This window comes from Lolium perenne, chromosome 2 (genome assembly GCF_019359855.2).
Source record: "Lolium perenne isolate Kyuss_39 chromosome 2, Kyuss_2.0, whole genome shotgun sequence".
NCBI lineage: Eukaryota > Viridiplantae > Streptophyta > Magnoliopsida > Poales > Poaceae > Lolium > Lolium perenne.
This window is the reverse complement of record NC_067245.2, coordinates 210,855,232-210,867,808: the sequence shown is the minus strand read 5'-3', so window position 1 is coordinate 210,867,808 and position 12,577 is coordinate 210,855,232. Positions and strand designations below refer to the sequence as shown.

The following is a 12,577-nucleotide window of genomic DNA, read 5'->3' as shown; positions in this document are numbered from 1 at the left end:
TAACTTGGATGTTCATTTTCATTTGGTTTGGATGTAGATGTCGATTTACTACTATCATAGGTGGAATTATCAATGGCGTGGGTAATCGGATCAGATTATCCCAACAAGGCAACAACCAACATTCAACAAAGACGACTGTTTCATCGGATAGCAAGAGCAGAGAGCGGCCCAGCTTCCAACCGGCATATCGATATGATGCATGCCATATCGCCATGCATGCACCTTGCCACCCGGTCGAGCGCAAACGGCGAGGCGCGCACCACCCGCCTCCATGGAGACCCGCTCAGAGTCAGCCGCTCTCGCTCTCGGCTCCATCGGCGCTACTCTCCTCACTGTTCTCTCTCGCGATCACAGATACATAGGCGGCGGCCGGGCACAGCTGCTGCACCGGTGCACCCAGACGTACTCCCGCACTCACCACGTACGCAACCACCGACCACCACCGCACCTCCCAGCGCGCGCGACGCCCGTCCGTCCGTCCGTCCATGGCGCCCCCACCGCTCCACCTCCCGCCCTACTTAGGCCCCACTTGGCCCATCGCGCGCCCCGGTTCCGCACCGCCATTGAGCCCCCCGCCAGCTCTCCACCCATCCTCCGACAGTCCGACCTCCTCACCGAGGCGCTCGGGGCCGAGAGCTTAGACCCGGACGACGTCGCCATGGACGGCGTCGCTGCGGTCGTAGCCCAGGACCCGCCTTGCAAGAGAGAGCAGCGTGAGCCTGAGGACGACGCCGACCAAGGTTTCGTGATGCCGAGGCGGACGAGGAGCGGGAGGGTGTTCCCTCCACCGATTTCGGTGATCGGCAGGGGCGGGCGCCCGTGGCTGACTCTCCGGGCGCACCGGGAGGACGGCCGGCTCGTGCTGCGGGAGATGCGGCTGCCGTCGCAGGAGCTGCTCCAGCCATGCAGGGAGGACGGGAGGTTTAAGCTGTTCAGGCACCCGGAGGCCGGCGGCCGATGCTTCGTTGCCGGCGCCGGATCACCCACCGCGGCGCAGGACTAGGGAAAGGCCGGGAAGCACTTTGAGATGGAGCTGATCGACCAGACTATTCTGTAATTTAGTTCCTGCGTGACACAGCACTCGCGAGTTATTCCTCTCTTTCCTGCAGCAATGTTCATGATCATCTTGCCTTCCCGTCCGATCTATCCATGCATGGCTGGAAAAATCATCTCCCACATGTTCCAATGTCTCTCGATCTGTTCGGTAGCATGTGAACTGGAAGTCTGGAATACACATACACTGCATTGAATATATCAAAATTACTTGGAAAACAACAATTAATCATCACAGAACAAATCATACAGGATGCAATTGCACTTTTTTAACAGAAAAATACAACTTAAAGCACTTTTTATAAGTAACTTAGACTTAAGAAAATCTCAGTTGACTAAGAAGCAGATTTTTATATAATACGGCGTATTTAACTTCAGGTTTCACGTGAAAATGTAAGTTATTTATTATCTTAGTTTTTCGGTATTAACAAATCAAACCTCACATACACAATAAATTTACTCATGATCAACCAAAGAATTGATAGCATTATTATTGTCCACCTGCAGAGAAAGTAAGCTAATTATTTGAGCTTATCAACGGAACAAAGCGTGCAAGTTTATCCAAATCATGTTTTTTCTTCTGGCTAACTTAGGTATTTAAAATTTTGACCTCACGTTTACGCTATAGTTGTATTTAAAGAAACAAGATTTATATGTCTAATCTCAAAAGAGGTATCGTTTAATCCTAATCGTTTTTGTGTTTCACTCAGAAAAATGTTTCAGTTTTGAGGGTCTATGAAAGCACAAACCTAGTTATATACACGAGAATACACTCCCCTATAAGTGCACACACGCAATGAGCATCTCCGAACATGGGCGAAGCTCCCCTAAGAGCAAAGTACCACGGTACGATGCCTGTCCTACCTTGAATTTTGGCCGAAAAATTCATATAGGTATGCATCTCTGACTACGTACCAGCTTTTGCATTTTCTGTCTGTTCCAAAGAAACGAAGGGAAATCACCAGACAATTCAATTTTTTGCGTCATATTATTTTTATGCTTTAGAGTTTGCCTGATCCTGATTTTCGTCCTCCACCACCGCATCTGAAAGACTACATAGAACTTATCAAATACTTTTTATGTGCACATGCTAGATACCACAAACCTGTAAACGTAGCTTCGTATTACATTGGAAATTTTTTGGCATTGTGTGTTTGTATCATAATACTTTCACGAAGTTATCTGAAATTTTTAGAGGTGACTTTGTGAATTAAGGATTAATTCGGTGCTTATTAACGGGTCAGCAAGTAGGTGAGCCCAACAGCTTGTGGGGACGGTCACTGTACGACTTTAGTAATTATTTTTCCAGCCCCATAATATAAGATGGTAGTGCAAGCAAGCTAGGAATATATTGGTTGTAATAACATCTTATATTACTTGGAGCGGTGTTTTGGAACATGGGTCCATATGCTCTCTATATTTCGAAATGCATCTTACGTACATTTTAAATTTAAAAAAATAGAAACTAAAAGTTCGCACGTACATCTTCACGTGCTACGTGCTCTTAAAGTCGTTTCATAAAAAATCGACTTATCATGTGACGTGTGTAAAAAAGACAAAATTCAGTGCTAAAAATAATGCTTTTGACAAGATAAACTTTCTCTTTTTTATATAGACCACACAAAATATTGGTTTTTCGTGAAACTTGACGAACGCACGTATATTATGAAGATGTACATGTAGAATTTTTTGTCCAAATTTTTCGACATTTCGAAATATAATTTTTTTAGTAGAGGGAGCATACGCACCCGGGAGCCGAATTGAATTTCCGTATATTACTGGACTATATTATTTGACGAAGGTACTAAAATTTGAACCTTGTCCTTATAAGTAATCAGTAAAATCAACCAAAACATGGCGAAAATGAATAATTTTTGTAGAAGTTAGTGACGCGGCCAATCTCACAAGTTGCTCACATCAATACATTTAATTCGACCCGCAAATGGTGCGATCGAAATGGGGCGCGGTTGATATCACGACCGTTGTTGTTAGTTGTGTTCCTCGAGATTTGTTTCAACCCGGCCTTAAGTGAAAAAGAAATCTACAACTGTCATGTGTGTAAAAGCAATAATACTTTTGGCACTATTGCATGTACTGATACGTCTCCAACGTATCGATAATTTCTTATGTTCCATGCTTGTTTTATGATGATACACACATGTTTTATATACACTTTATGTCATATTTATGCATTTTCCGGCACTAACCTATTAACAAGATGCCGAAGAGCCAGTTGATGTTTTCTGCTGTTTTTGGTTTCAGAAATTCTAGTAAGGAAATATTCTCGGAATTGGACGAAATCAACGCCCAGGATCTTATTTTTCCACGAAGCTTCCAGAATTCCGAGAGGGAAATGAAGTGGGGCGACGAGGCGGCGACACGCCAGGGCGGCGCGGCCCAGCCCCTGGCCGCGCGGCCCTGTTGTGTGGGCCCCTCGTGTCGCCCCTAAACCTACCCTTCTGCCTATAAGAAGCCTTCGTCGATAATAACTCCAGTACCGAGAGCCACGATACGGAAAACCTTCCAGAGACGCCGCCGCCGCCAATCCCATCTCGGGGGATTCAGGAGATCGCCTCCGGCACCCTGCCGGAGAGGGGAATCATCTCCCGGAGGACTCTTCACCGCCATGGTCGCCTCCGGAGTGATGTGTGAGTAGTTCACCCCTGGACTATGGGTCCATAGCAGTAGCTAGATGGTTGTCTTCTCCTCATTGTGCTATCATTATCGGATCTTGTGAGCTGCCTAACATGATCAAGATCATCTATTTGTAATGCTACATGTTGCGTTTGTTGGGATCCGATAAATATGGAATGCTATGTTATGTTGATTATCAATCTATCATCTATGTGTTGTTTATGATCTTGCATGCTCTCTGTTATTAGTAGAGGCTCTGGCCAAGTCATTACTTGTAACTCCAAGAGGGAGTATTTATGCTCGATAGTGGGTTCATGCCTCCATTAAATGCAGGACGATGTGAGAAAGTTCTAAGGTTGTGGATGTGCTGTTGCCACTAGGGATAAAACATCAATGCTATGTCTAAGGATATTTGTGTTGATTACATTACGCACCATACTTAATGCAATTGTCTGTTGTTTGCAACTTAATACTGGAAGGGGTTCAGATGATAACCTGAAGGTGGACTTTTTAGGCATAGATGCATGCTGGATAGCGGTCTATGTACTTTGTCGTAATGCCCAATTGAATTTCACACTACTCATCATAATATGTATGTGCATTGTCATGCCATCTTTATTTGTCGATTTCCCAACTGTAATTTGTTCACCCAACATGCTATTTCTTATTGTAGAGACACCACTAGTGAACTGTGGACCCCGGTCCATTCTTTCACTGTCACGTTGGGGCAAAGTAATTTGGTTGTGTTGTGCAGGTTCCACGTTGGCGCCGGAATCCCTGGTGTTGCGCCGCACTACACTCCGCCGCCGTCAACCTTCAACGTGCTTCTTGGCTCCTACTGGTTCGATAAACCTTGGTTTCTTACTGAGGGAAACTTACTGCTGTACGCATCACACCTTCCACTTGGGGTTCCCAACGGTCGCGTGTTGTACGCGTGTCAAGCTAAATTTCTGGCGCCGTTGCCGGGGACGTGAAGGAAATTACACCACAGAGATTTCTAACTCCCACGTCAACCGCACGCCAGCAAACAAATTTCTGGCGCCGTTGCCGGGGAGATCAAGACACGCTGCAAGGGGAGTCTCCACTTCCAATCTCTTTACTTTGTTTTTGTCTTGCTTTATTTTATTTACTAATTTGTTTGCTGCATTATATCAAAATACAAAAAAAATTAGTTACTTGCTTTACTTTATTTACTATCTTGTTTGCTTTCTCCATATTAAAAACACAAAAAAATTAGTTACTTGCATTTATTTTATCTAGTTTGCTTTATTTACTATTGCTAAAATGGGTACTCCTGAAAATACTAAGTTGTGTGACTTCACTAGCACAAATAATAATGATTTCTTATGCACACCTATTGCTCCACCTGCTACTACAGCAGAATTCTTTGAAATTAAATCTGCTTTACTGAATCTTGTTATGAGAGAGCAATTTTCTGGTGTTAGTTCTAATGATGCTGCTGCCCATCTTAATAATTTTGTTGAACTATGTGAAATGCAAAAGTATAAAGATGTAGATGGTAACATTATAAAATAAAAATTGTTTCCTTTTCTCATTAAGAGGAAGAGCTAAAGATTGGTTGCTATATTTTCCTAAGAATAGTATTGATTCATGGACTAAATGTAAGGATGCTTTCATTGGTAGATATTATCCTCCTGCTAAAATTATATGTTTGAGAAGTAGCATAATGAATTTTAAGAAATTGGATAATGAGCATGTTGCCCAAGCATGGGAAAGAATAAAATCTTTGGTTAAAAATTTCCCAACCCATGGACTGACTACTTGGATGATCATCCAAACCTTTTATGCAGGATTGATTTTTTCTTCGTGGAACCTATTGGATTCAGCTGCTGGAAGTACCTTTATGTCCATCACTCTAGGCGCCGCAACAAAGCTTCTTGATAATATGATGATTAATTACTCTGAATGGCACACGGAAAGAGCTCCACAAGGTAAGAAGGTAAATTCTGTCAAAGAAACCTCTTCCTTGAGTGATAAGATTGATGCTATTATGTCTATGCTTGTGAATGGTAGAACTAATGTTGATCCTAATAATGTTCCGTTAGCTTCATTGGTTGCTCAAGAAGAACATGTTGATGTGAACTTCATTAAAAATAATAATTTCAACAAAAATGCTTATCGTAATAACTCTAGTAACAACTATAGGCCATATCCTTATAATAATGGTAACGGTTATGGTAATTCTTATGGGAATTCTTACAACAATAATAGGAATGTGCCCCCTGGACTTGAAGCCATGCTTAAAGAATTTATTAGTACATGATACGTCTCCAACGTATCGATAATTTCTTATGTTCCATGCTTGTTTTATGATGGTACCTACATGTTTTGTTCACACTTTATATCGTTTTTATGCGTTTTCCGGAACTAATCTATTGACGAGATGCCGAAGTGCCAGTTCCTGTTTTCTGCTGTTTTTGGTTTCAGAAATCCTAGTAAGGAATATTCCCGGAATTGGACGAAATCAACGCCCAGTATCTTATAATTCCACGAAGCTTCCAGAACACCCGAGAGGGACCAGAGGAGGGCCACAGGGGGCCCACACGTGTGGGCGGCGTGGCCAAGGAGCCAGGCGCGCCCCCCTATTGTGTGGCGGCTCTGTAACCCTTCCGACTCCGCCTCTTCGCCTATAAGAAGCCCCCTGACCTAAATCTTCGAGACGGAAAAACCACGGTACGAGAAACCTTCCAGAGCCGCCGCCATCGCGAAGCCAAGATCTGGGGGACAGGAGTCTCTATTCTGGCACGCCGCCGGGACGGGGAAGTGCCCCCGGAAGGCATCTCCATCGACACCACCGCCATCCTCATCACCGCTGCTGCTCTCCATGATGAGGAGGGAGTAGTTCTCCCTCGAGGCTAAGGGTTGTACCGGTAGCTATGTGGTTAATCTCTCTCCTATGTGCTTCAATACAATGATTTCATGAGCTGCCTTACATGATTGAGATTCATATGAGTTTTGTATCACTATTCATCTATGTGCTACTCTAGTGATGTTATTAAAGTACTCTATTCCTCCTCCATGATGTAATGGTGACAGTGTGTGCATCATGTAGTACTTGGCGTAGTTTATGATTGTGATCTCTTGTAGATTATGAAGTTAACTATTACTATGATGGTATTGATGCAATCTATTCCCCCTTTCATAGTCTGTCGGTGACGGTGTGCATGCTATGTTAGTACTCGGTATAATTGTGTTGATCTATCATGCACTCTAAGGTTATTTAAATATGAATATCGAATGTTGTGGAGCTTGTTAACTCCGGCATTGAGGTGCTCTTGTAGCCCTACACAATTAGTGGTGTTCATCATCCAACAAGAGAGTGTAGAGTGGTTTTATTATGTGATCAATGTTGAGAGTGTCCACTAGTGAAAGTAGGATCCCTAGGCCTTGTTTCCAAACATCGAATCTCCGTTTGTTTACTGTTCCGTTAACGTTGCATGTTTACTCGCTGCCATATTTTATTCAGATTGCTATTACCACTCATATTCATTCATATCATTTGCATCTCACTATCTCTTCACCGAACTAGTGCACCTATACATCTGACAAGTGTATTGGGTGTGTTGGGGACACAAGAGACTTCTTGCATTGTGATCGCAGGGTTGCTTGAGAGGGATATGTTTGACCTCTTCCTCCCTGAGTTCGATAAACCTTGGGTGATCCACTTAAGGGAAAACTTGCTGCTGTTCTACAAACCTCTGCTCTTGGAGGCCCAACACTGTCTACAGGAATAGAAGCGTGCGTAGACATCAAGCTATTTTCTGGCGTCGTTGCCGGGGAGGAAAGATAAAAGGTACTCACACTCCGGATCTCGGCTACTAAGCTATTTTCCGGCCGTTGTAAGTGCTCGAAGCTATTTCCTTTAGATCCTGCAATTGCATCTTTTTGTTTCTTGTTTATCACTAGTTTGGCATAATGGAAAGCAACATGGAGCTTTTTAATCTTTTTCCTGAGTTAAGACATGGATGGTTTGATGCGAAAATTAAAAAACCCATGGAACATATTAGTATGAACACTTTGAATACCATTATTGCTAATGATATAGAAAGTTCTAAGCTTGGGGAAGCTGGTTTAGATGAGCATGATATTTTTAGTCCCCCAAGCATTGAGGAGAAAATTTACTTTGATGATACTTTGCCTCCTATTTATGATGATTATGATGATAGTGGTCTTTTGGTGCCGCCTGTTATGGAGGATAAATTTGATTATGATTACAATATGCCTCCTATATTTGATGATAGCTACTTTGTTGAATTTGCTCCCACTATTACAAATAAAATTGATTATGCTTATGTGGAGAGTAATAATTTTATGCATGAGACTCATGATAAGAATGTTTTATTTGATAGTTATATTGTTGAGTTTGCTCATGATGCTACTGGATATTATTATGAGAGAGGAAAATATGGTTGTAGAAATTTTCATGTTACTAAAACACCTCTCTTTTTGCTGAAAATCTTGAAGCTGCACTTGTTTTATCTTTCTATGCTTGTTGCATTATGCTTCTTGAATTTGTTTATTTACAAGATTCCTTTTCATAGGAAGTGGGCTAGACTTAAATTTGTTTTGAATTTGCTTCTTGATGCTCTCTTTTGCTTCAAATACTATTTCTTGCGAGTGCATCATTAAAACTGCTGAGCCCATCTTAATGGCTATAAAGAAAGCACTTCTTGGGAGATAACCCATGTTTTTGTTTTACTACAGTAATTTTATTTTATATTTGAGTCTTGGAAGTTGTTACTACTGTAGCAATCTCTCCTTATCTTTATTTTATTGCATTGTTGTGCCAAGTAAAGTCTTTGATAGAAAGGTTGATACTAGATTTGGATTACTGCGCAGAAACAGATTTCTGTCTGTCACGAATTTGGGCAGGGTTCTCTGTAGGTAACTCAGAAAAATCTGCCAATTTACGTGTGTGATCCTCAGATATGTACGCAACTTTCATTCAATTTGAGAATTTTCATCTGAGCAAGTCCAGTGCCTCTAAAAAATTCGTCTTTACGGACTGTTCTGTTTTGACAGATTCTGCCTTTTATTTCGCATTGCTTCTTTTGCTATGTTGGATGGATTTCTTTGTTCCATTAACTTGCAGTAGCTTTGAGCAATGTCCAGAAGTGTTAAGAATGATTGTGTCACCTCTGAACATGTGAGTTTTTGATTATGCACTAACCCTCTAATGAGTTTGTTTTGAGTTTGGTGTGGAGGAAGTTTTCAACGGTCAAGAGAGGAGGATGATATATGATTAAGAAGAGTGAAAAGTCTAAGCTTGGGGATGCCCCGGTGGTTCATCCCTGCATATTTCAAGAAGACTCAAGCATCTAAGCTTGGGGATGCCTTGGGCATCCCCTTCTTCATCAACAATTTATCAGGTTTCTTCTCTTGAAACAATATTTTTATTCGGTCACATCTTATGTACTTTACTTGGAGCGTCTGTTTGTTTTTATTTTTGTTTTGTTTGAATAAATTCATGCTTGTGTGGGAGAGAGACACGCTCCGCTGGTTCATATGAACACATGTGTTATTAGCTTTTAATGTTCATGGCGAAGGTTTAAACTGCTTCGTTAATTGTTATATGGTTGGAAACAGAAAATGCTACATGTGGTAATTGGTATGATGTCTTGAATAACTTGATACTTGGCAATTGTTGTGCTCATATAGATTATGTTTAAGCTCTTGCATCATGTACTTTGCACCTATTAATGAAGAAATACATAGATCTGGTTAAAATTTTGTTTGCATGATTGGTCTCTCTAAGGTCTAGATATTTTCTGGTAAAGGTGTTTGAACAACAAGGAAGACAATGTAGAGTCTTATAATGCTTGCAATATGTTTTTATGTGAGTTTTGCTGTACCGGTTCATACTTGTGTTTGCTTCAAATAACCTTGCTAGCCTAAGCCTTGTATTGAGAGGGATTACTTCTCATGCATCCAAATCCTTGAGCCAATAACTATGCCATTTGTGTCCACCATACCTACCTACTACATGGTATTTCTCTGCCATTCCAAAGTAAATTGCTTGAGTGCTATCTTTAAACACTTCAAAAATTATTACCTCTTATTTGTGTCAATGTTTTATAGCTCATGAGGAAGTATGTGGTGTTTATCTTTCAATCTTGTTGGGCAACTTTCACCAATGGACTAGTGGCTTCATCCGCTTATCCAATAATTTTGCAAAAAGAGCTGGCAATGGGGTTCCCAGCCCCAATTAATTAACTTTCATAATTTTACAAAAAAAAAGACACTCCTCCATGGTATGAGATTGTTGGCAGGCACCCGAGGATTCGGTTAGCCATGGCTTGAGAAAGCTAAGGTGGGGAGGAGTGTCATCTAAATAAAACTAAAATAAAAAGGCACTCCTTCATGGTATGAGATTGTTGGCAGGCACCCGAGGATTCGGTTAGCCATGTTTGTGAAAGTAAAGGTTGGAAGGAGTGCCACCCAAAAATAAAAATGTTTCATGGGAGCCGCTCTTTGAAAGTCTGTCTGGCAAGGGGGTTAGAGTGCCCACTACCATTCGTTGACAACAACAAACACCTCTCAAAATTTTACTTTTATGCTCTCTTTATGTTTTCAAAATAAAAGCTCTAGCACAAACATAGCAATCAATGCTTCCCTCTGCGAAGGGCCTTTCTTCTACTTTTATGTTGAGTCAGTTTACCCATTTCTCTCCATCTTAAGAAACAAACACTTGTGTTAACTGTGCATTGATTCTTACATACTTGCTTATTACACTTATTATATTACTTTATGTTGACAATATCCATGAGATATACATGTTACAAGTTGAAAGCAACCGCTGAAACTTAATCTTCCTTTGTGTTGCTTCAATGCCTTTACTTTGAATTTATTGCTTTATGAGTTAACTCTTATGCAAGACTTATTGATGCTTGTCTTGAAGGTACTATTCATGAAAAGTCTTTGCTATATGATTCAGTTGTTTAATCATTGTCTTTACCATTGCTTTGAATCGCTGCATTCATCTCATATGCTTTACAATAGTATGATCAAGATCATGTTGGTAGCATATCACTTCAGAAATTATCTTTGTTATCGTTTACCTACTCGAGGACGAGTAGGAACTAAGCTTGGGGATGCTGATACGTCTCCAACGTATCGATAATTTCTTATGTTCCATGCTTGTTTTATGACAGTACCTACATGTTTTGTTCACACTTTATATCGTTTTTATGCGTTTTCCGGAACTAACCTATTGACAAGATGCCGAAGTGCCAGTTCCTGTTTTCTGCTGTTTTTGGTTTCACAAATCCTAGTAAGGAATATTCTCGGAATTGGACGAAATCAACGCCCAGTATCTTATAATTCCACGAAGCTTCCAGAACACCCGAGAGGGACCAGAGGAGGGCCACAGGGGGCCCACACGTGTGGGCGGCGCGGCCAAGGAGCCAGGCGCGCCCCCCTATTGTGTGGCGGCTCCGTAACCCTTCCGACTCCGCCTCTTCGCCTATAAGAAGCCCCCTGACCTAAATCTTCGAGACGGAAAAACCACGGTACGAGAAACCTTCTAGAGCCGCCGCCATCGCGAAGTCAAGATCTGGGGGACAGGAGTCTCTGTTCCGGCACGCCGTCGGGACGGGGAAGTGCCCCCGGAAGGCATCTCCATCAACACCACCGCCATCCTCATCACCGCTGCTGCTCTCCATGATGAGGAGGGAGTAGTTCTCCCTCGAGGCTAAGGACTGTACCGGTAGCTATGTGGTTAATCTCTCTCCTATGTGATTCAATACAATGATCTCATGAGCTGCCTTACATGATTGAGATTCATATGAGTTTTGTATCACTATTCATCTATGTGCTACTCTAGTGATGTTATTAAAGTACTCTATTCCTCCTCCATGATGTAATGTTGACAGTGTGTGCATCATGTAGTACTTGGCGTAGTTTATGATTGTGATCTCTTGTAGATTATGAAGTTAACTATTACTATGATGGTATTGATGCAATCTATTCCCCCTTTCATAGTCTGTCAGTGACGGTGTGCATGCTATGTTAGTACTCGGTATAATTGTGTTGATCTATCATGCACTCTAAGGTTATTTAAATATGAATATCGAATGTTGTGGAGCTTGTTAACTCCGGCATTGAGGTGCTCTTGTAGCCCTACACAATTAGTGGTGTTCATCATCCAACAAGAGAGTGTAGAGTGGTTTTATTATGTGATCAATGTTGAGAGTGTCCATGATACGTCCAATTTGCATCACTATTTTATATCATAATTTGCTGTTATTCATTGATATATTTCATATTTGGACATAATACTTATGTTATTTCATCTATTTTGCATGTTTCATGATTATTGGAGGATCGAGCACCGGAGCCAGGATTCTGCTGGAAAAAGCACCGTCAGAATGCAATATTTCGGAAGATCAACAGTTGACGGAAATTATACCAAAAATCCTATTTTTCCAGATGACGAAGTGAGCCAGAAGGGGGAGCTGAGGGGACCCGAGGTGGGCCCACCCCATAGGCCGGCGCGGCCCAAGGGCTGGCCGCGCCGCCCTGTGAGGAGGGGGGCCCACAGCCCCTCTCGCCTCCTTTTCTTCGTGAAATCCTTCGTCCCGAAGACCTAAGCTCCAGAGGGTACCTCACGAAGAGTTACAACCGTCTCTGCGGGGCGGAGAACACTAGAGAGAAAAGAGCTCTCCGGCGGGCTGAGATCCGCCGGGGAAATTCCCTCCCGGAGGGGGGAAATCGACGCCATCGTCACCGCCATCAAGTTGGACATCATCTCCATCACCATCATCATCATCTTCATCATCATCACCGCCGCCTCCACCGCTGCACATCGTCACCGCTGTAGCAATTTGGGTTTGATCTTGATTGTTTGATAGGGGAAACTCTCCCGGTATTG

General features: G+C 42.3%; 1 protein-coding gene across 1 annotated transcript; it reads left to right on the top strand.

Annotated features, from left to right (window-relative positions):
- The first annotated feature begins 271 nt into the window (after positions 1 to 271).
- LOC127329118 (uncharacterized) lies at positions 272 to 1,178 on the top strand. The gene has a single exon (XM_051355661.1). The coding sequence runs from the start codon at positions 272 to 274 to the stop codon at positions 1,001 to 1,003; it is 732 nt and encodes a 243-aa protein (XP_051211621.1). The 3' UTR covers positions 1,004 to 1,178.
- Positions 1,179 to 12,577: the final 11,399 nt, after the last annotated feature.